Here is a 25,101-nt window from a genome sequence, read left to right on the forward strand (position 1 = left end):
GCGCTTTGGAGTGGTTTTTGGATATATATATATATATATATATATATATATACACACATACATACATACATACATACATATATATATATATATATATATATATATATATATATATATATATATATATATATATATATATATATATATATATATTCACAGGAGGAGGCACCAGAATTCTAGTGAACAACAGGAAACAAGCACGAGCATCATCGTGGTGTCCCATTACCCGCTATGAATTGTCATCACCCCCGTGTAACTTACCGGAATAAACACAGCATTCTGGGACTTGCAGTTCCCTCGCATCAGGTGATTGTCAGCAGGTGCATGAGGGGACTGCCTGAAGGGTGAAGCGGACTACAACCAATCGGTATGTGGCAGGACATTTAAATCCACGATGGGGCCGGCTTCCCTGTCATATTCCTGGCGCTGAAGAAGGCTAATCTAGCCGAAATGCATTCGCCATTATGTTGAATAAAGATGCCTCCGGAAGTTCCCCTGCCTTGGCCTCTGCCCTTTGTGTGAAAGAGTTTCCTGTGGCATTTCAGCGCGCAAGCCAGAAACGCGCTTCAGAGGCCCCTGCATCGTAAAGATGGCCTTGGCATTGCTGGTATCTGCAACGGCGGAATTCTTGTATTTCCAGGGGTCTGGAAGGTCCAAAGCCCACCCCCGGGCTCGGGATGAGATGAGGCGGTGCTGGGGACATTGACTCCACGTCGGGCGATTTGGATTGCCAAACTTGCCCCCGCAAATTGAACTCCTGAACATTGGGGGTAGATGCAGTCGGGGGACTCGAGGAGGCACCAGAATTCTAGTGAACAACAGGAAACAAGCATGAGCATCATCGTGGTGTCCCATTACCCGCTATGAATTGTCATCACCCCCGTGTAACTTACCGGAATAAACACAGCATTCTGGGACTTGCAGTTCCCTCGCATCAGATGATTGTCAGCAGGTGCATGAGGGGACTGCACGAAGGGTGGAGCGGACTACAACCAATCTGTATGTGGCAGGACATTTAAATCCACGATGGGGCCGGCTTCCCTGTCATATTCCTGGCGCTGAAGAAGGCTAATCTAGCCGAAATGCATTCGCCATTATGTTGAATAAAGATGCCTCCGGAAGTTCCCCTGCCTTGGCCTCTGCTCTTTGTGTGAAAGAGTTTCCTGTGGCATTTCAGCGCGCAAGCCAGAAACGCGCTTCAGAGGCCCCTGCATCGTAAAGCTGGCCTTGGCATTGCTGGTATCTGCAACGGCGGAATTCTTGTATTTCCAGGGGTCTGGAAGGTCCAAAGCCCACCCCCGGGCTCAGGATGAGATGAGGCGGTGCTGGGGACATTGACTCCACGTCGGGCGATTTGGATTGCCAAACTTGCCCCTGCAAATTGAACTCCTGAACATTGGGGGTAGATGCAGTCGGGGGACACGAGGAGGCACCAGAATTCTAGTGAACAACAGGAAACAAGCACGAGCATCATCGTGGTGTCCCATTACCCGCTATGAATTGTCATCACCCCCGTGTAACTTACCGGAATAAACACAGCATTCTGGGACTTGCAGTTCCCTCGCATCAGATGATTGTCAGCAGGTGCATGAGGGGACTGCCTGAAGGGTGGAGCGGACTACAACCAATCGGTATGTGGCAGGACATTTAAATCCACGATGGGGCCGGCTTCCCTGTCATATTCCTGGCGCTGAAGAAGGCTAATCTAGCCGAAATGCATTCGCCATTATGTTGAATAAAGATGCCTCCGGAAGTTCCCCTGCCTTGGCCAATGCTCTTTGTGTGAAAGAGTTTCCTGTGGCATTTCAGCACGCAAGCCAGAAACGCGCTTCAGAGGCCCCTGCATCGTAAAGCTGGCCTTGGCATTGCTGGTATCTGCAACGGCGGAATTCTTGTATTTCCAGGGGTCTGGAAGGTCCAAAGCCCACCCCCGGGCTCGGGATGAGATGAGGCGGTGCTGGGGACATTGACTCCACGTCGGGCGATTTGGATTGCCAAACTTGCCCCCGCAAATTGAACTCCTGAACATTGGGGGTAGATGCAGTCGGGGGACTCGAGGAGGCACCAGAATTCTAGTGAACAACAGGAAACAAGCACAAGCATCATCGTGGTGTCCCATTACCTGCTATGAATTGTCATCACCCCCGTGTAACTTACCGGAATAAACACAGCATTCTGGGACTTGCAGTTCCCTCGCATCAGATGATTGTCAGCAGGTGCATGAGGGGACTGCCTGAAGGGTGGAGCGGACTACAACCAATCGGTATGTGGCAGGACATTTAAATCCACGATGGGGCCGGCTTCCCTGTCATATTCCTGGCGCTGAAGAAGGCTAATCTAGCCGAAATGCATTCGCCATTATGTTGAATAAAGATGCCTCCGGAAGTTCCCCTGCCTTGGCCAATGCTCTTTGTGTGAAAGAGTTTCCTGTGGCATTTCAGCACGCAAGCCAGAAACGCGCTTCAGAGGCCCCTGCATCGTAAAGCTGGCCTTGGCATTGCTGGTATCTGCAACGGCGGAATTCTTGTATTTCCAGGGGTCTGGAAGGTCCAAAGCCCACCCCCGGGCTCGGGATGAGATGAGGCGGTGCTGGGGACATTGACTCCACGTCGGGCGATTTGGATTTCCAAACTTGCCCCCGCAAATTGAACTCCTGAACATTGGGGGTAGATGCAGTCGGGGGACTCGAGGAGGCACCAGAATTCTAGTGAACAACAGGAAACAAGCACAAGCATCATCGTGGTGTCCCATTACCTGCTATGAATTGTCATCACCCCCGTGTAACTTACCGGAATAAACACAGCATTCTGGGACTTGCAGTTCCCTCGCATCAGATGATTGTCAGCAGGTGCATGAGGGGACTGCCTGAAGGGTGGAGCGGACTACAACCAATCGGTATGTGGCAGGACATTTAAATCCACGATGGGGCCGGCTTCCCTGTCATATTCCTGGCGCTGAAGAAGGCTAATCTAGCCGAAATGCATTCGCCATTATGTTGAATAAAGATGCCTCCGGAAGTTCCCCTGCCTTGGCCAATGCTCTTTGTGTGAAAGAGTTTCCTGTGATATATATATATATATATATATATATATATATATGTATATATATATATATTTATATATATATATTTATTACGTACTGGCGGTCGCCAGTAGGTAGTTAGAGTTAGGACTAAGTTTCCATGGGAAGGACATTTTTTGTTTTGCTTATAACTTTAGCGTCATTTGATGAATCGTCATGAAATTTTGCAAACTAATTCTTTGTTCACATGAGCTCCTATGTTGAAAGTTTGGGGGTGATTCGTCAAGGGGGGGCCGAGAAAAAAGGGGGGGTCCCAAAACGTGTTTTCCGCATGCAATTTCCATAGGAAACTTTAGACATGGCTGCAGGGCGAACGGGTGAGCAGAATTACCCCAAATTTGGTCTAGAAAGCACGCTTTTGTTGATGTGGTGTAAATCCGTTCAGTAGTTTTGGAGAAATATCTAAATTTACAGATATCGATACGATCTTGCTGGTTATTGGCTGCGAACAGTTGCAACTAGGAAGTGTTGTCAGCCATTTTGCGATTCCGTTGAAGCGAGTAAGGGGAAAAAAGGGTGAAAAAAGTAGGAAAGAGGAGGGTAGGAGCGCTGTGAGCTCTGTGGGGTGGTAATGGTGTGCTATACAGGGAGTGTGAAGCGAAGTATTCACCCGCACCGGTGTAAAAGTGCTGTTTTTCCCTGAGTGATATGGTGCTGGGATGAGGTGCCGGTACACTCGGGGATGAAACCGTGCGCCTAAACAGTGAGCTGGTTGCTGTAAACTGATGTGCTCTGGGCGCGGTAGCATACTGGCCGCTGTAGCATAGCTGTGCAAGTGGTGTTAGTATGCATTTAGAATATAGCGGGAGTGGGAAGCAAACTACTCAATCCTACCGGTCTGAAGACTCGGGGATCAAACCGTGAGCCTAAGCAGTGAGCTGATTGCTGTAAAAAGATGTGCCGTGGGCACTGTAGGATACTGGCCACTGTAGCATACCTGTGTAAGTAGTGTTAGTATGCGTTTATACTATACAGGGAGTGGGAAGCGAACTACTCACCCCTACCAGTCTGAAGACTCGAATGCAGTGTTTTAGTAAGCAGGAATACATAAATAATTGTGAAGAATATAATGCAGAATGTTGCAATGCCACAGAAGAAAAATGGTGAAATCAGGTGTGTCTAAGAAGGTGGCTGTGTGTAATAAAGCGATGGAGTCTGAAAGTTATATAAAAAGTGTCTTTATTTAAGTGCCATAAATGGACCCACTGGTGCAAGAGCTAAGACATCCAGCTGAGGCAAACTCCAACCGCTTCTGCTGTATTCAAACCTAAGCTCCTGCATTAGTGAATTCCACATTACATGTTACAGTTCCATGTGACATAAACAATACCTATTAGATATGAATGACTCTAAATTCTATAAAGAAAATAAAGGTAGGATACGATTACCACATGTTAAGAAAACAAAAAAAAACAGCAACAAAAAATTATTCCAAAATGTAATCATCTAACTTCTAGGTACCCTGGTACTCCTTTTTTGTAACACAAAATTATCAACAGCAGAACAGTCAGCAATCTCTTACATGTTACAGTTCCACGTGACATAAACAATAGCTATTAGAGATGAATGACTAAATTCTATAATGAAAATAAAGGTAGGATACGATTACCACACTGTGCCAACCAGTTCCTAAACAATGACGTATTTTTTGATCTTGATCGCCAGCTCGTGAGCAGAGGCTGAGGATGAGCTATTTGTGTGAAAGGGCTTCATGGATAACAGGCAGGCAGAGAGAGGTGTGCACAAAGAATAGACATGGGGTCAAAATGTATGTCGGGTTTAGGCTAATTTAGCAAGTAAATAGCGTATTTCCATAAGCCATATATCAACAATCCCTGTTTAGGCTGGAGACGTAAGGGGCAATAATGAAAACAGAGTTCAAATGCCTGAGCATACTTAGAAAATTATTATATGAAAATAGTTCAATTGAAGTGTATTAAAAAAAAAAATTATAGGAAAAAGTAAAAAAAGTTGGAAAAATCAATCCAAGGATAACGTGAATTTCTTACAAGTCTTGGAGATTGCAGTTCAGACATTCTTCAGCGGCTTGAGATTCGTAATGTTCCAAGAGGCGATTGTTGCCATCGTGTGAGAAAAGTGAAGCGATCCAATTCATATCCTCGAAGGGAAAGTAATGTTCCTCGAATGTTGGAGTGGCAATTTGAATAAGCAGGCAATCTGCGATGTTGTCAAAGGTCGCACGTTGCAGGAGATCTTTTGCAACGGCTCAGAAATCCCATTCCGCCAGGATACCTTTTTGCGCTTCATCCGCCATTGCTCCACTGCCCGAACAATCAAGTTCATGGTTTTCAAGATACTCCATTACCTGCTGGATATCGGGAGCGATTGTTGGGATGTTGGCAAGGCATAGATCCATTCGGCAGTCGAATGGGCAAGTTTTGCAATAAAAAGAAGGTTGCACACAGATTGCATATGTGTAAATAAATGTCATGTTGTAGCTGGCTCCAATAATAGATAGAGGCAGGCAGCCGAAAAGTTGTTCCATTTTTTCATGGTATTGATGTAGCTTCGCGTAGAGGTGTATTCTGTCGGACATGCTTGTTACCACAGGGAGCGCAGCCATTTTTTACAAGCAAAAATAGTAGTAAGTTAGCCGCAAACAGAGCGAGAATTATAGGCACTGTTCCTGTTATTCCAGAGATGACCGAATGAATGAAGCCTGGTATTATACCAAAAACAGTTTGAAAGCCTGTGATAAGGCCGGAGGAGACAGTGTTAAAAAAGTGTGCCAGACCTTGAGCATCACAAAGTGTAATGGGAGGTTCATATTTAAAAGGGACTGTATTTTACTTGAAGTTCGTGCTATCTGCAGTCGATAAATTTCTTTTGCAGAAGTGAGGGACACTTCTGTTTGAAACAAAAACACTTTCAGTTTACTCAGTTTAATGAAATCTGTTTTCAAAGTAGGTATTGAAGGCCAGTTGGACATTCTTGAATAGTAATGAATGACTGCCGTTGTGGTCGCACTTTTCACCTTTGAGAAAAACTTCTGTATCCTCTTTAAGACAGCGATATGTAAATGGGAGAAACCACTGCTCGTGTATAAACGCGCTGAATTATATAATCACATACAACATGACAAACAACATATGCACCTAGCAGACACAACGACCCTACGTACTGTGGGAACCGTGGCTAGCCATGTACACAAACCAAACATGGCATGGCACCTCTGCCACACAATGCAGAATGCAGGGAGAGATGGGAGCAAAGTATGTGCGAAGGTGGCAAGTGATTCTCGATTATAAAAGTATACAATGCAAAGGGTTGAGGGGATGTGCCGGACAGACTTGAGTATGCAGAGCACAGACATGTATATGTCAACATACATTGATGGTCTATTGAGTGAAGCGGACAGTTGACGCAACCATGATAGTACAGTCAGGAGGGAAGATTATGAAAGTAGTATTCAACATGTAATTCCCTAAGATAACGGCATGTGATAATAAGTGACTCATTCTGATGAAGGTAAATGAGCACAGACATAACAGTTATATGCACCAAATCATATTTATATTGCTGCACTATCCTAGAATAAATGTTAGCTGGGTAATTCTCTCTACTGTAAGCGACAAATGAAGCTTTCAATTCCACTTCATCATTCAGGTATATATGTGTTTTTGCTGTGTTCACATTTCTGAATCTTTTCTTGAGAGTTAGGTAAAATTCTACGAGCACTATTGTAATCATTGTTACTGTTATCAGGAAGATTGAACACATAATATATTTACACTTATTTCTAAGGCCACACATTTCTCCTAAAGCAGATTACATGCAGTCAAGTTCAAAAGTACAAAGTAGATGAGTAACTTTCAGCCAAGCAATCTTCTCATAGACAATCCTTAACCCTACTCCTTGTTCTTCTAAATTGTTATTACTACTCTTACACTGCAAACTCGGGTTTTTTTAGATGAAAGAGCACAATTCCTTCTTCGGGATTTGTCACCTTCTTGGTGTGGGATGCATGAACTCAGTTTGGCACTCCAGGGCATTTAATAGCACTTTAAGTAACTGAAATTTCCATCTCAGTTTCAAACAGGTCTACCACACGTGCTTCTTGATCATGATCCAATCACCTAGATTGAGGTTGTGGGACTGTTCTTGATAAGGATCCTTAGTGGCTGCTGCAACCTGGTAAAAAGGAACTGGACACATCAGCCACTCCTTTGCAAAAATCGAATACCATATAATTTGTGGTATTATAAAGTACATTTGGAGGGACAGCAGGCAGCCTCATTGTGTGGCCCATCAGAATCTTGTGGAGCGATAACCCTATCTTCCTATCAGGAATACTTTCAATATTGATCAGCACCAAAGGTAAAGCAGTCAGCCATTTCAGTGATGTTGAAGCACAGGCTTTGGCTAGTCGAGACTTAATAGTCCCGCTTATATGTTAAACAATACTTGAAGCCTCAGGTCGATAGCTGCAATGTAGTATTTGATCAATCTGTAATAATCTGCAAAACATCATCAGGACCTCATTGTTAAAGTGGGTCTCCCTATCTGATTCCAGAGACACCAGCATTCGGTACCTGGAAATCAGTTCTTGTAATAAAAGTTTTGCTGCTGTGAGACTGTCATTTCCTCTGGTTGGGTAGGCTCCACCCATCTCAAGAAGACATATACTATGACAAGGATGTATCTCAGCCCATTGCAAACAGACATTTCGGACCACATGATATCCCTATCTGACTGAACGTAACATGTGTTCTTTTCCCTGCATTCATTTGTCACACAGCAATGACACACTTCTGCAAGCAGCTTGAACCTAAGATTAAACAAGTTCTGTGGAAAAGAGCCTCGCCATGGAATCCCACCCTAAATGTGTGAAGCCATTAAAGTATTGTGTCATTGGGAATAACAAACTATCAGGTAACACTGGTCTCCCATCAGCTTACATCCATATATCGTTTGCATTTTTCACACAACCTGCTCTGATCCAACTTTGTTGTTTCTGAAAGATTTTCCTGTACTTTCTTTCAATTCATCCCAAATATCTGTTACTTTCATCAACATTGAAAACGAGTACACACCCTTACATACACCTCATATTTACATGTGAAATTTCCATTTAATGTACAGTAAAATATCGTGCTACTGAATCTGTATACTTATATCCCATGGCAATGTAGCCAATCCCATATTGATGACATGCAGATTTAACAACAGCAATTTCTGCATGCATCTGTAAGTCTTCCAGTACATTTTGCACTAGGGCACTGTTTCTGATTAGTGTAACTGAAGAGGTTATGAAACCTCATTTGGACCATCATTTCCAAAAATCCTGGGCAACACCAAAGCTGTGCTGACTATCCGTAAATATGGTCACTCTCATTTGAGTAGTCAAACAGCATTCTCGAGGGAACATGGCGACCAGCTAGTAAGCCGGTCGCGAGTCGACTCCCACTAACCTGCTGATTTGGACTGCTATGTTGCTGTGCTGAGCGAGACTTTTCTTTGCTCCTTCTTTCCTTGTGGGGATTTGGGTTCTCGTGCCTCCGGGGGTGTCCCAGCCGTGCTCGGGGGTTCTATTCTGCCGCTGAACTTGGGCCATTTTTCCCGCTCCCTCTGGCGTTTGTGCACTTCTGTGTGCTACAGCAAGCAGGCTGGCGCGGCTGGGAGATCGAGTGCCTGGGTCTCAGTACCGTGAGTATCGTGTGTCACCTTTCATGCTCCATAGGCTCTGAGAGCAAGGGAGCTGCCGATTTCCATCAAGGTGCTCTGCATGGGGCAGTGAAGCTGATGTTGCTGCTGCAGTGGGGAGGAGTTGTTGGAGCTGGACTCGGTTGGGGTTTCTGGCAGCTTTCCTCTGGGGGTGTTGGATGTTAAAACCTTTGGGAAGGCATCTTTTCTTCTTCTTTTTTTCAGTATCTGGTTAGTTTCATTTCACCCGGTGCTCGCCCCCCTGTGTTTGCTTCCTAATACTCCAGTTTTACTCTCCTGTCTCTTAACTGTGAGTTTGCCTTTTGACGACCATGCCATTGTGGTGAGAGGGGCAGTGATCCCAGTGAGTCGTTTTTTAATCTTTGTTGAATTAGGGGATAGAGGAATGGACCTGGGATGTGCGGTAGCTCTGTGTTTCCGCTACTAAGAGCTGCCGGGGCACTTGCTGAGTACCGTCGTGCCCAGTGCCATTTCTTTGATTTGCCCTCCTGCCAATGGGCTGATTGCGGTGGATCTAATACCCACGGGACATGCATTTCAGTAGCAAAACACAGAAAATCTGTCAGCCTTATCCTGAACTGGGCACATAGCCGGGTATTCTGTTCTTGGGTGCTCTGGAAGGGAGCTTCTTAGCAGTTAGCCCCTCTATAGATCAAATCCAGTCAAAAAAGGATGAAATGGCCCCTATATTTATGGAGTTAACTGTTCACCGAGGTGGTTAAAAAAATCACTTCTTTAAGGGAGGTCCTCCAACGCTACCAAAGCCCTTACCTATTCCTTTTGCCAACCACACTATGGACAGCGAGATATTACTGGCCAAAAGATATTAGTTAAGATGTAGTATGTTCTTGGGGGAGATCCTCCGGCTCAACTAGCGGTACAGCCCCTCCAAGCTTCAGAGGCCTTAGTAAATAAATATAAGCACAGGAAGTCCGCAGTTAAGGCAGTTAAGGCTGAGAAAGCCACCCCGGTAAAGGAGAGGAAAGAAAGACGAATCAGGCACCCCCAAAAATGACCCCCTCACTTAGATCCTACTTCAAGCTTAACGTACAGGGAAGTATGGAAAAAGCTAAACAGGGCATTCCAGTATCAGGGGCCCCCTTACTATCAAACCATGCCATCTCTTTGACTAACAGATTTTCCCCTTTAAGAGAGTCAGCTACTATTCTGGGGGGGAGCGATCAAACTGAAGGAGATCAGTCAGAAGTTGTGTCCCCGGGGGTAGCAGTCCAGAGCCCGGATACACTACAAGGGATGTTGAGTCAGCTATTCCTGAAGATTAAAGAACGTTTCTCTACTTCAGAAGTAAATCAAAAGAAGATTCAGGACACTTGTACCAGCTTAGAGGAAAATTTGTCTGTATTGGCGCATCGGATGGAGGTCCTGGAAAGTAAAGTGGGGGAGTTGGGGTTGGAGATGAAGGATAACACTCAGGAGGTGGTCAGGTTGAAGGAAAGAGAAAGGGATCTGTTGGAAAGACTGGAGGGACTTGAAAACAATGCCAGGACTTGGGAGAAGGGCTGGAAGAAGATACCATCAAAACCTATGTCACAGTCATCTTGACTAAAGCCTTCCCGCAGGGTGCTGCGGCATCGGTCTGGGAAACTGAGATCCAGAGAGTTCACAGGGACCCTTTTAAGCTGAACCCCGTCCGGAAAAAGCCCAGGAAAATCTTATTATATATTCCATCCCACCTTCTTAAGTAACAGCTACTTGGAGCTACTCTTAAACTTAAAGGCGATACAGGTCCGAGATGCTTAGTTTAGAATAAGGTCAGATATTTTGCGGGTTACAGAGGATGAAAGGTGGGAGCTGGGTAAGCGGATGGGTGCATTGAGAGAGCTTGGAGCTCAAGTACAGTTAAGGTTTCCTGCCTTTCTTAAAGTAGTATGGGCTAACAAGATGTATATTTTAGGTTCCAGAGGAAGTGGACAGTTTCTTGGCACAAAATAAAACTTCATTTATAGTTTGAGGGAGTGCAGTCTTGTGGAGAAGTTACTGCGTTTTTTTTTTGTTTTGTTTAAGAGGTTAGTGGCCATCGGCTCGAATTGTCAATTGTCAATTGTCAATGAGAGATCAGGGAGGGTTCCCATGGGTGGGGTGTGGGGTTCGGGGGGTTTGAGGGGTGCTGCACGTGTGTTGGTGGGGAGCATTGGGAAAAAATCAACAACAACAAAAATCCGTAATAGGGACGTCATGTGACGTAATAACTTCCTGTAGACAGAGTCGGGGGTGGAACCAGGACATTGATGCTCCAATCTTGGCCACCCATCATTGATGGGGGATAGATAAACCCGTGGAGGAAGTAGATTTCTTGAAGTTTTGTGCTGGAATGTCAATGGTCTAAGAGTCAGAAGAAGACAGCGTGTGATCCTGAAGTATCTTAAAGATAGTTCAGCTAGGATCCTTATGATTCAGGAAACTCACCTGCTACAATCAGAATGTAAGGCATGGTTTAATAAACAAAGATGGGTGGCCAAGATTGTAGCATCCGATCAACAATACTGCTCTAAGGGGGTCACCATAATTCTCAAAGTGAATTCTGAAGTTGAGCTTATTAAGAGGGTGTTGTGCAATAGCTGAAGTTAAATTTCAAGACGCTAAATATACCTTGGTTAGTTATTATGGCCCTAACGAGGATGATACTACTCCTCTGAGTAATCTTTGTCTTGCCTTGGCAGATTTTGAGGCTCCATTTATATTAGGTGTAGACTTCAATGTGCTTCTAGATAATAAGCTGGATAGATCTTCTCCTCGTACTCAGATAGCAGCCCCACATGTTAAAGCCCATCTCATGACAATATTAGCATTTTTTAATCTCTGTGATGTTTGGCGGAAAAAAATGGGGGACATCAGGGAGTGCTCCTTTTAAAGTATGAAGAACTCCCATTATTCTTGAATCAATTATATATTTATGGAACATCCAGAACTTGCTAAAGTAAACCTAATTGAATATCTTCCCATTCACCTCTCCGATCATGGAGCTATAGCCTTGAATTTGGAACTTCCCCCAGAGCTTTCTCAAAGGAGATGGACTCTGAATAGGGAACTTCTCCTACAACTTTCTATCCCAGGCCTAATAAAGAGGGAAACAGCTATCTTTCTCCAGCATAACCTGGGGTCAGCCTCCCTACATATAGTGTGGGATGCTTTAAGGGCCTGGTTGAGAGGGATATTAAAAGGGGCAACTGTGGGTTGGGATGGATCAGAAAAAAAAGAGATGGCTGATTTTGAGATGCGGCTAGCAGGGGCTGAGGCAGTTTCAAAGGCTGGGCAGCTCTCTGGTGTAGGAGATGAAAACCAACTAATGAGAGTGGAAGATCTCCAGCTGAAGTTTAGACTTAAGTCTGAAGAGATACTACTTCAAAAATGGGAGGTAAGCAAAATGAGGGATTTTGATCAGGATGAGAATTGTGGCAAACTTCTTGCCATGAAACGTAGAGTTGATAAATCTTGCTATTATATCAGTAAGATTAAAGTGGGCACCCAAATTACAGAGGATAAAGGGGATATTGAGCAGGCTTTTGCGGAATATTTCAAGGGCTTTATCCGGAAACTCTCTAAGCTGAGGAAGCGGACATTGATAGGTGGCTCAACGAGAAACAGCTTCCAAAATTAAATTTGGATAGCCAAAAAATTCTTAACCAAGATATAACAGGGAGTGAGAATCTGTCCGCCTTGAATAAAGCCAAGAAAGAGAAAGCTGCAGGGCCTGACATGATTCCAACTGAGGTCTATTTTCTAATGATGGAAGAAATCATTGCGGTTTGGTTGCAATTGCTTTACAAAATCCTAGGAGGTGCTTCTCCTCTGCCCGACTCATGGAGTGAGGCTGTTATCACGCTGATTCTGAAGCTCGGGAAGCATTCGACCCAGTGCCAGTCTTACCGGCCAATTTCATTACTAAACTCTGATTACAAGATCTTTACAGGTATTCTGAATGCCCGGCTCTATAAGATCGTAAGGCTGATAATTCATGAAGACCAAAAGGGCTTCCTTCCGGGCAGGCAGATGTCAAATTTGGTGTACACCTTAATTGGTGCGTTCGATATGGCAACTGCGTGGGACCTCCCTCTTTCAATCACACCGTAGATGCAGCTAAAGCCTTCGATCGAGTGAATTGGCACTATTTAAGTAGGACATTGAAGGCTTTTGGTTTTGGTGACGGTTTTAGGAAGATGCTTAGGAAAATGTATAAAGCTCCCCGGGCTCGAATTTTGGTAAATGGCAGCTTCTCTCCTGTGGTCACAAGTTAGTTAAAGTTAAAAGCTTTATTCGGTAAGGCAATTACAAACCATAAAAGCATTTGCATGTAAAAAACAATGACATTGTTACAATTGATAACAATTCAATATAAGAATGGTCACAATAGAACGTGGAACTAGGCAGGGTTGCCCACTTTCTCCCATTATTTTCGACTTATATATCAAACCCCTGATCCAGAGTCTAAGGCAGAATGTAAGGATCACTCCCTTTGTAATAAATGGGCATATGAGGAAATTAACATTATATGCTGATGATTTAATCTTACTATCTTCAAATGTTAATATTACACTCCCGGAGCTTCTTACTGATGTCCAGGTTTTTGGAAAACTTTCTGGCTATGAAGTCAATAGTGATAAAGCCGAGATCATGGCAGGGAACATTATAGATCAAGGGGTGAAGTTTTCTAAGGAGCTAAGATACCTCGGAGTGACAATAACGCAAGATCTCAGAGAGATCCCAAAAACTAACCTGGAAATAGTTTCTAAGAAATGGATGTTCTATTAAAAAGATGGCAGAATATCCCATTAACCCAGTATGGGCGGGTGAATCTGGTTAAAATGTGTGTGCTCCCGAAGTATGCATACCTGTTTAATAATATTCCCCTGGAGTTTGGTAAGATTTCTTCTTTAATCTGGGCAGGTAAAGGGATCAGGCTGCCTTGGAAGAAATTAAGATGCAAATTTACACATGGGGGATGGGCTTACCAGATTTTTTGTTGTACTGTTGGACCTACCAGTTAAAAACCTGTAGGATGATACTCCTTAGCCTAGATAGTTTACTGATTGGCAGTATGTTTCAAGCCATGCTTTCCGACGTAGAGGAGGTAGGATTTATGTATAAATTTGGCACTCTGAATTTTTTTAAAAAGTCTGGCTAAAAACGTTGTATATGGTGGCCAAGCTCTAGTCGGACTTTCGGGTCTGTTTGGGTCTCTCCTACTATAGTGATTGGGCCCCAGTGTGTGACTCCCCTGGTACACCGGAATGTCTTTTGGACGCCCTAGTTCAGCCATTAAAAGAGGTGGGAGTCAAACACTGGAAGGACATAGTGGTGGATAACAACTGTCACTCCTGGGACTTTTGGTGGAATCTTACCAGTGGTGCTCTTTCCAGGTTTAAGTTCTATCAAATCTCATCATGGTGTAAGAGTCTACATTAGCCACTCTTGGAAGACAACTCTATGGAAAATGAGTTACAAGATCTGACCCCCCAAAAAAGAAGTAGCACAATGGTATAATCATCTCCTTGTTGCTGCTGAAATGAAACTGGAACATCCATAAGTGGTCTGGGAGAGATCTATGACAAGTGTCTGTAAGACACACTTTACCCATTGGTTAAATCAGCCTCACTCAGGAGAAACCACTTTTTTACACTCCATAGGATATATTGGTCCCCACTTAAAATTAGACCTGGGCGGTAAATTCCGTTCCGCTTGCGGAATTTGGGTAGTTTAGCGTTCCGGGGAGAACGCGGGATTGCCAAAAATTCCACGATCTGCGGCTTTGTGGAATTTTTTGCTTGTTCGTGCCTTCAAAATGTGTGTTCACGAGATATTTCCTCCCTAGCATGCAAACAGCGTTCGCAAACTGGAAAAAAGCATTGCGAACAGGCGGAACAAGCAATTCCGCTTGTTCGCGGAACTCTGCGCGCTCGCGGAGATTTTTTACCGTTTCACGGAGTTTTGCGTAGCGCGACTACGCAAATTCCACCCACCCCTACTTAAAATATCCAGAATGGAAGACAGTGGAGAAGCCAGGTGTCTGAGATGTGGTGCCCAGAAGGCGGATGATATCCATGTGTTTGCTGCATGTCCTAAGACACAAGAATTCTGGGGAAATGTGGGTAAGACACTCTCCAAGGCTCTGGGTACCGAGGTTAAGGTAAGCCATACTGTAATTTTTTTTTGGTACTCTTTTGATGCCTGAAGTGGTGTTAGGCACCATAGGCCTTATGGGGTTACAGAACAAACTGGTATTTTATCTGATTTTGTTAGCTAGGAGAGAGATCTGTAAACTATGGCGTCAGGTGCTGCCCCCAATGTGGAGTGCTTGGTGGAATTCAGTAAAATACTATAGAGATTTAGACCAGTAGGTCAATGCATACAGAGAAAGATCAGACCCTGGGTTATTTTGGAACTTGTTAGATGATTTAGATCCCGATTAAACCAATCTAGTTTAATGGATAAGCGCCAATGATTATACCTCTTGGTCAGCTCGAAATGTGTGCGGCGGGTGATCCTCGTAGGAACATCTGCTGAGATTGGAACCACAAAGTTATAAGCAGCAGTGGTGGATCAGGCCAAGAGGTTGCTATAGCTACAGAGGTCTTATGTGGAGGAAAAAAACCAGCATTCTCTGGTAAGGGCAATCTATTTTGCAACTTGTGCTGAGGTAACACCTTGGAGACATGAAGCGTCACCAACATCATTTATTGTACACACAGTGTAAGCTGCTCCTGGGGTACCTCCATTATTTCTTAAAAAATGAGCCAAAAATAAAAATTACCTGGTTAGGCTCAATCAGGGGTTCATCCTAGATGTCAGGGGACATCTAGCCATTTATTGGCATTAAAGTTGATGGATCAACAACTTGACAGTGTTTCAAAATCACATTGTCAGATGACAAAATTCTTAGCTCATACTTTGTGAGCCTATTATGGGTCACGTATTGGGTTTTTATTCATGTAAGTAGAAGCTCCACAGAGTTTTGGACCATTACAGTTAAAGGATATCTCATCACCATGCTCTCACTCTTTTCCAGACTAGCGCTCACCGCGGCAACTGCTTTAAGGCAGCTGGCAGACCTGTGGCAACAGTATCAAGGGTAGTCTAGAAGTATGCATCAGGCTGCCAAGCATCACCATGTGTTTGACTCAGCACTGAGAGATTGCAGCCCTCCCTCTCTCTGCAAAATAAGGTAAAGAATTTAGTGTAATCTGGCATTTCAAATGATGGGGCACAAAAACGTTTTTCGTTCAGCTCTATGAGGTCTTTTAAACACTTGTTGTCCTAAGGAAGTGGCTCAGACACATCCTATTGTGTCAGCCTCAGGAAAGGGCTTGTCACTAGGGAAAGGTTCAGTGTCCACTGAGTACAGTAGCCAACCATTTCCAGAAGCATCCTGACTTCTTTCTATGTTTGAGGTGGAATCATCTGAAGCATTTCTTCCACTCTCTCTGGTGACAACTTCCTAGCTCCCTTCGAAATTATGTGTCCCACATATTGAACTTCTCTCTGACACTGCTGCAGTTTACCTGGTAACACGTTATGTTAATTTTTGGCCAAGTGATTCAACAAAGCAATAGAATCTTGTTTGCAGACTTCTTATGTTTCTAATGCTCTAAGCAGATCGTTTATATACTGCACAAGGACTGCTCTATTGGGCATTTGTAGTTATTCTAAATTATTTTTCAAAATCTGATTAAAGATTGATGGACTCTATTTATACCCTTGTGGGAGTCAGCACCATGCTGACACTCTCTGCTGAAAAATATTCGAATGAAGAAATTGGCTACCTTCATGCAATGGCAGTAACAAGAAAGCCTGGCAGAGATCAATGACAGTAAACCACTCTGCAATACAAGGAATTTGGAACAATTTTTGTGGGTGGTTTCAGTACCACGGGACAACATGGAACAACTGCGCTGTTAATTTTCCTAAGATCTTGGGCAATCCTATATTTATTTTTCACTGGGTTTCTGTGACCAGAGAATTACATGGACTTATAATGTCTTCTAATACAGGTGTTATTTCTACAATTGTTTCTGGGATGAAATTCTATAGTAGTGTTCTTGGAAACACTGCATTTGCCTTTAAGGTATTCTGGACTGGTTCTACGCCTTTAATCAGTCCGATATCTTTCTCTGAGCAATCCCATACTTCTGGCTTCACAGTTTCCCTCAAATCAGCAAGTAATACTTCAAAGTTCATTGATGGGAACAATCCTACAGCTGTCTTTTTTTGAGCCATTTTAAATTCCATATCCTCGCCATGAGTCTGGAATTCAACACTGTCCAGTGTACACTAAATTGTACAATTGAGCATGAATAGTAAATCTCTCCTTAATAAATTAACTGGGCTTGTGTCACAAATGACATATTGCTGATTTTCTTCAAATTAGCCTTTTTTTACTAGGAACTTCTCTGAAACTGGATTGGAAATCTGTTTATTTTAAACTACTACAATTTGGAACTCTTTTCCCGAGAGGGCTAGGTCTGAGACTTCCAGAGTTCTAACAGTGGGCCTGGTAGCACCAGTATCTATAAGAAAATATTTGGGTTGGCTATTCACCTCACCACTCTGGTCTACCTCTAAGACTGCACCAAGCAAAAACAGGAAACTGCTGTGAGGCATTCTGATTTGTGTTGGGAAATTCTTGAAATGTCTTTTGATTAGCTCTTGGCATCTCATTCAAATAAAATCTTTGGTTTCTCATATTCTTTGGGAGGCTTTGAGCTTATGGGCATCATTGGAACTTGTTTTTGGATTGGCTTCTATATTTGCTGTACTGTTTTATTTAGCATTTGTACTCCCTTCTGCATTTTCACATTTTCATTTGTATTATTAGGATTAAATCTACACTCTCACTTCCAATGTCCGTCCCTGTTACAAACATAACACGGCGTCATTTTCTTCAGCATTGCAACATCCATTCCTGAACCTGTATCAATTGATACAGCTCTGCCTCTACCTTGTGAAAAACCAAACCTTCCTGGATGTCCCTGAAAACCTACATGTGGAGCAAAAACACCTTCCATACCTCCCTGATTTCCTGCAAAATAAGGATTCTGTAAAACCTTTCTGTGTGAATTTCATCTGGGCCAATATGAATTTCTATTTCATCTCTACAATATTTTGCATAACTCTTGGTCTCATCAAGTGATTTACTCTGCCAGCAAATTACACTTTGGGTTATATGCAGACAGATCTTGGGTCTCAATCCTAGAACAAACTGAGATCCAAAAATGCCCATGTCTTTCTCAGCAAGGTATTCTCATTACCATGCCGCTGAAACACCTGTAACAACTGCTCATGGTACTCATGAACAGATTCTGTTGCTTATTGTGTCGTTCAATTAATTTTTAGCCAATCTAGATCTTTTGGAGGCATTCTACCTTTCAGAAAGGTAATCACTGCTTAATATTCTTCCATTACTACAGAGGATAGTGCCTTAGTGTGCGCCGCTCTTGCTGGTTCTTCATGTGGACATTGTATAGCAGTCTTGCACTCACTCAGTACCACAATATCAAAGAATGTATTCAAATCAATCCACAGCACTTTTGACATTTTCCGAAATCTTTCAACTTGAGTGTATCACTGTACAGGATTGTCTTTCAATTTTGGGAAATTGCTTGTAAAAGCTGCAAGATCTCCTCTACTGCAGGATACATGGACGTACACTCCCCCCACTATTTCTCTCAAGGGATAAAATGAAGCTCCTTCCTCATTCTGTTCATTCTATTCCCCCCCTACTAACTCAAGTCCCTTCTTTTTTTCATGATTTATTGCCCATATATTTTCTAATTTTTCAGTTTCTCTGCATTTACCAATGCATTTTATTAATTCTATAATGTGCAACCTCATTCCTGACAAACGCATTGTTTCAATTGCTTTATCATCTAGGTGAACCCTGTAACTTTTCTATGAAGATCCATCTCATATTTCCGAGCCAATTCAGTTAATTCATCCCATACATTTGCTACTCGTCTTATAATTTCTTTACACAAGTAAATTTATTATTTCTCTTGATATTAACTCAAAAGATCTACTTCTAGGCATCCCCTAAAAATGTCTTCCAATTCAACTCTTCATTTGGAAATATCTAATGGTTTCTATCCAGGTTTGGGGCTTGCCTGATGCACTGTGCTTTCTATTTTCGAAATTCCTGCAGCTTCTTCAAACCATGGTAGAAAAGTGTCCTATTGAAACAAATTTGTTCCCCAGGGAGCTACTGATGTTGTGAGACAAGTTTTCTCCCATCTCTTAATGCCTGGACTGTCTGGGTGGTCACCACACAACAATATGTGAATTCTGAGAAGTTGGAATAAATCCTGTAGTTAGGAAACCTCCTAATGCTCCTTGAGCCTCTGAAGAAAGATTAACATTAATAGGTGCATTTACAACTGGTGTAAGTACTGTCTGTACACTTACTTGTTGCAGCACGTACACCTGACCATGCATAACAGGTGAATTAACCATAGGTGGAGGAACAGTCTGTGCCGGGGCAACTTGTGGTGGGTCAATCTATAATACCTGATGGGGTCTCTGAATTGATTTTACTCCGGTTTCTACAGGGGCAGTGGTTATTGTACTGCTTGTATCACTTGGTGTTGCATATGGAGGGGGGATCATGCAGCCAACAATTCTTCTAAAATAGCTCCACATGAATTACTATATGTCTAATTCTCATTTTCTTTTTTCTCTTTCTTTTTTTCCTGGGTAATTTTCGTTTTCCCTTTCTCAGGAATTTCTGTAGAAATAGCTCAATACAATCTAGTAACTTCAATTATAGCTTTTCTCCATCTCTGCTGTCCTTCATCCCATCAAACATCTTAATACACATTGCTCTCTTGTTTGTTTTCTGATATTTCTCCATTTCTTTCTCTCAGACAACCTTTTCCCACATGCTCAAGGTTTCATATTGTGTAGGTGTAGGGGACAATTTCATTTTGTTCAATTTTCCTTTCAATTTCTCAGTAATTCTAGTCTCAAAGCTACTGGGTTTTGGAAATATTGATGCACTTTCCTTCTCAATCATCTTGCATCATTGACAAAGCCACAAACTTTAAAACACCCCACAATTCTGTCAAATTGCAAAAAAAAGACAATTTCAATTCAATATTTTGATTCCGTTTCATAAACATCAGATCCTCTTTACTTCAAATTGGTCATAGTTGCTATTTTGTTGATGTCCTGTTAACAAATCCCAATGCAATATCTGTGCTCTATGACAGGTGGCACACTGACGTCACCAACTAATCCCAGCGCAAAAGAACACCAACCAACCAATCCCAGCGCGAAACACTATGACATATAATTTCACTCAGCTCACCCTCCTTTACACTTTCTCTAGTAATTGCACAAATCAACAAAAACTTCTCAAATGAGAATAATAAACATAAATCATGGCGAGTATATTCAAATGCTTATACTAGTTTGAAGTTTGAGTTGAATGGGGAAGGTTCCATTCCATTTATGATACAAAGAGGCATGAAACAGGAGTGTGTGTTATATCCCTTTCTATTTAATTTATATATCAACGGCCTGGAAGCTCACCATATCTAAGAAGGTTTGGATGTGGTCAAAGCTGGTGCTCATGCCATTTCTATTCTGCTTTATGCAGACAATGTGGTTCTGATGTTCAAAACCGCAAACAGCCCATTGAGATTATTGGATGTCTTTGCAAACTATATGGAAGAAGGTGATTTAAAAACACATTTGGCCAAATCCTTCACCATGACATGTGGACTAAGGGTGCTAAAACATGAGCTCATATTGTACTTGGCACTAAGATTGAGCATACTTTTACTTATCTTGGGGTACAGTTGATCCAGAAGGGAATTGGTTACATCTGAGAGATATAAGGAAGCAACAGTTTGTTAGCTCAGTAGAATCAATATTTAGATTTGCCAAAAGTCTTGGAAATGTGTATACTCTATCATTTAAAATGCGTATTTGTGGTGAGTTATAGAGCTGGCATTTGGGGCTATGTTGACTGTGGAATCCTCTAAAAAGCTGAAAATACTGTGCTTGAGAGACTCTTGGTGGTTCTAACAAGTTGTTCAAACATGATAAGTCATTTAGAACTAGGCCTAAAATATCTTGAAGATCTTATCAGGTTATTCCCTTTTTTGTTATGGCATGCCGTGTGGACTGAAGCACCAAACCAGAGAAGGCATTCAATCATCTGATTTCACTGGACTCTTTTGCTCTAGATTATGTGCGCCGTATCCCATGGTTGGCTTACAATGAAATGGTATATTTTATTTGAACAACCAGCCTGTTTTAGTGACCCTGATACTTTGTGTCAGGCTTCCAATAATGTATTGGAGGCTCTTTTTGTGAAAAAGCGTGATGCAAGGGCACTTTTAAAAGTCTTCGAATTTTGCTTATTTCATATGTTTAATCACAGAAGGCATGCAGTTTTATCTGTCTAAATTTACATATTTTGCTCATAGGTAATTTTTTACATTTTTTTGGCTTAACAGAATTAATTTTAAAGTAGCATTTCCCATAATAGGTGAACAGTTATGTGATCTCGTCATTGACCTGTCATGGAATTTCTATGCATACCACTATACTTGATGTATTGGTTTGAAAATCTTATAAAGTGGAACAAATATCTTATATAAGAACAATAATAAAGAAATGTGGTTTTAGAAAATTTAACCTTTGCTATTTTTACAGCAACTGCATGATGTATCAATTTGTTTTTAAAGGATATATTTGTTAATTGCACTATTAGCTTCAGAAGACAAATTATTTTGATGTAGTTTACATACTTCATGAACTATTGCATTTATGTCTTAATATAGCAATTTTATTGATATTTTATGCATGTAATGTTTGAGTTAATAACATCTTTTATGGTTAAAACTAACTGAATAAGGATTAGTACCAACCCATCAAAACATTACAAGGCACGTTAGTACAGTACAACAAAACATTCGAAACAAAGCACAACTCACTAGCCAAACAATGCAGTAATGCAGTATCATAACAGAACAGCAAAAAACAACATAATGCAACATCACCACAACAACTGCAACACAATAACACAAAACAGCTACACCCCACCACAACAACAGCAATACAATATAAAGACCCAAAACATAATAAACGTGTAACACAGCGATACAGCATGTAAACAACACAATGGCACAGCACAAAAAATACAACATAACACACGAGTAGCAATAGTACCATAATACACATTTACAATAGCACAGACAAGTGCCACAATGCAAATGTTTTTATCACACATTACCATCTTCAAAAATCTGCTCTCACAATATTATTGTAGAAAGGTGTTTCAACCAAGCACTGCTTTACCATTGAGAATGATAAATATAGTCAGCCAAAATGTTGTTTGATCCGGCAAGATATTTCTTTGACTGAAAACAGTGAATTGCCTCATGCAGCACTTGTGTGTTCATTACCCTGGTGAGTTATAATAATATTTCTCTCTACCATTACAGATTTTATACCATTCCTAAGAAGCCTTTTCCGTAACTCAGTTTACATATTATTCCTCTGTGTGACTGTAATGCAGTTTCTCGCTTATGCTGGCATGATGTCCTTTATGCCAAAGTACGTGGAGCAGCTCTATGGGAAATCTACATCTGAAGCCATATTTTTAATAGGTAAGTCTAAGCAAAAACTAATAGTTGTTTTAATTATCTCTGTCATTGTGTGGTGTGTGTATAAGTACGCAATGGTAAAGAAGATGCAGGAGTTGATTCTGTGAGTGTACAGTGGAGCGGAAATGCAACTTTCCAGTATCAGCATTACCAATTCACTCTAAAGTAACACTAAACAACACACTGCTATTATGTGACCTCCTTTACATCACTAAAAGTTTGAATAGGACAAGCTTTGGCTGATATACATTTGTCATTTTGGCATTTTGCTTTACTAGAGTGTAATGGGCAACACCATTTGCAAACAGAGCTCCTAAAACCTGCCTCTAAAAAAGTAAGTCAGACCAGTTATTACCAGACTGACACTGAACTTAAATCAACTGACCATTATCTTTCTAACCTAGCCCATGTTTAATTGTGAAGTTTGGTGTAGACAATACATTTACTAAGAGATCAAGCAATGCAGTCCATCAAGTAAAGTTGATTCTGCTGTGTTGAGTGAATGAGAAAGAGCAGAAGAGCACCATATCTACTAAGATGTGACACTCTTCTGCTCTCACTTTATTCACCAACACAGACACCCATTGTGGTAAACATAGTTTTTTTTGTAGAGGACAGAGTTCCTCCCTGTACAAAAACTATGCTTTGAGGTGTTTTCCTCTTTGTATGTTAGTATGTGTTCTGCAGAATGCAGGACGCATGCAAAAAGGGAAAAACACTAAGAAATGAAAATATTTTCTCCTTGTTACGCCTGACTCAGGGAGGCATTAGATTTTGATGCAAATCACTGTCCACAGTTATTTGTGGATAGAGATTTTTTTCCGAACCCATGGGTGTTGCATGAGTACACCCATGCAACATCCATGGAATGCCCCCTTTATGCAATGTAACCAAGACAGTGCATTGCAAAGCTTTGCATTACTTTTAGTTACGATCCAATACAAATCTTTGGGCCCGATTATGATGTGCGAAACGGGACCGACTGACATCCAGTCAGTGGTTCTGACCGCAGAATTACAATGTGATCGCATCATGTGCAGTCGCATACTCCCATTTCCCTATGGGCGCGTGTGCTGCCGCCATAAACCAGATGTATCACAAGCTCCCTTAGAGAAATGGGAGTTTGTGTTCATCCCTGCACCGCTTGGCAGACATGTCACGATCAACAGGGGGGCACCATAGGTGCCCTCTTGACCCCCAGTCAGAGGCCGTAAAGAGGAGGGGACCCTGCTAGGGAAAGCATATGGGAAGCCTCTATATTTGTTTTGTCGATCTAAAAGCTGCATTTGATTCAGTCCCTATTAATTTACTTTGGGCAAAGCTATCAGCATGGGGTGTACTGAAGCAGCTGTTAGATATGATCATATTACTGTATTCAAATACATGGGTGCAGGTTAAATTGGGTGATGGAGGTTGTACCACATGCTGTGTGGAGACACATTGTGGCCTCAAACAAGGCTGTGTACTTGCCCCATGTCTGTTTAACCTGTTTATGGCCGATTTACCACACCATCTGCAAAATGTTAATGCTCGCTCTACAAACTTTTCAGATTTATCTGTAAAATATTGGCAAAATTCAGATGACACCATATTATTAAGCCACACGCCAATAGGGCTTAAAAGTCTGATAGCATAATTTAATCAATATATTGTAACCAATGGTCTTCAAATGAATATCAAATAAACGAAAATTATGAAGATAGGATCAAATAAATCAGCCAAGAAAATATGGGAAATCAATGAGTACCTAGGAATTATGTTGGACAATGGAATTAATTTTAAACAACATTGTATTAACTTAAAGGCCAAAGCAACCTCACTCTCCTTTTAGATCACTGAGAGATAAGCTGGTAAGCCTGAGTCATAAACACTTACTGAAGGTAATGAGGGCAAAACTGATTCCCTCGCTCACCTATGGTTCAATTATTTTCCGTGGCAAAGATAGCAAACTCCTTGATAATTTACAAATAAAAGTTTGTAAATCAGTATGTAAGATTCCGAGGAATGCAAGGCACACCAATGTTAGATTAGAGTTTGGCCTGTTGAAAAATATATTTGGTGAGACAATCCGCATTTTTAAATGTTTATTTTCACTTTTTTTATCGGATCCCAGCTCTATGCAGATTTATGCTGGCAAGAAATAAAAGAGAAAGAGTATGTCAGCGCTTGGAGATTATAATTAACAGAGAGCTTAAATACCTTTAAATCCCTGCAATTTGAACATCTGGGTAGAAATAAACTTGTCTTAAAACAAACTTTAAAAAAGCATGCCTGGTCGATTATTAACTTGTATAATAAAATCGAGTCCCAATCTTACCTAATCACTCGTTTAAAACCGGTGGTGAGGGATGTACTACTTATGTTAAGATTTGGTTGCAGTCCAACTAAGGATGGGACGCCAAGATAAGTGAAAAACTGGCAAAAACAACACTGTAGACTATGTGACTATGTCAATGAAACGTTACTACATATTGTATGTACCTGCCCAAGTTTGTGGCAAGAGAGGGACACATTGTTAAAGCCAAGTTTCAAGGAATTAGGAGAACGTGCCGCCAAGCAATTATAGTATGCCTTTTAGGGCACATTATTAATCTAACATTGCACTTTGTTAAATTCAACCTGATAGCTGAGAAAAAATGGAGCCAGGATGATGTTTTGTCTGTAATATAGGAGTAGGCAGGTTGTTTTAACAGGACTCAGTTGAATACAGGAT

At 41.8% G+C, this 25,101-nt stretch overlaps 1 protein-coding gene across 4 annotated transcripts in view; it reads left to right on the top strand.

The window, feature by feature from the left end:
* The window catches only part of LOC146855138 (solute carrier organic anion transporter family member 1A2-like), a 643,199-nt gene that overhangs the window by 349,004 nt on the left and 269,094 nt on the right, over nt 1–25,101 (top strand). For all 4 annotated transcript variants that reach the window (XM_085650570.1, XM_085650572.1, XM_085650571.1 and 1 more), the window contains one exon: nt 22,227–22,391. In XM_085650570.1, coding sequence (XP_085506696.1) covers nt 22,227–22,391 — 165 coding nt within the window. The remainder of the gene's footprint in view (nt 1–22,226; nt 22,392–25,101) is intronic.

Source organism: Triturus cristatus, chromosome 4_1, assembly GCF_964204655.1.
Source record: "Triturus cristatus chromosome 4_1, aTriCri1.1, whole genome shotgun sequence".
Taxonomy (NCBI): Eukaryota; Metazoa; Chordata; class Amphibia; order Caudata; family Salamandridae; genus Triturus; species Triturus cristatus.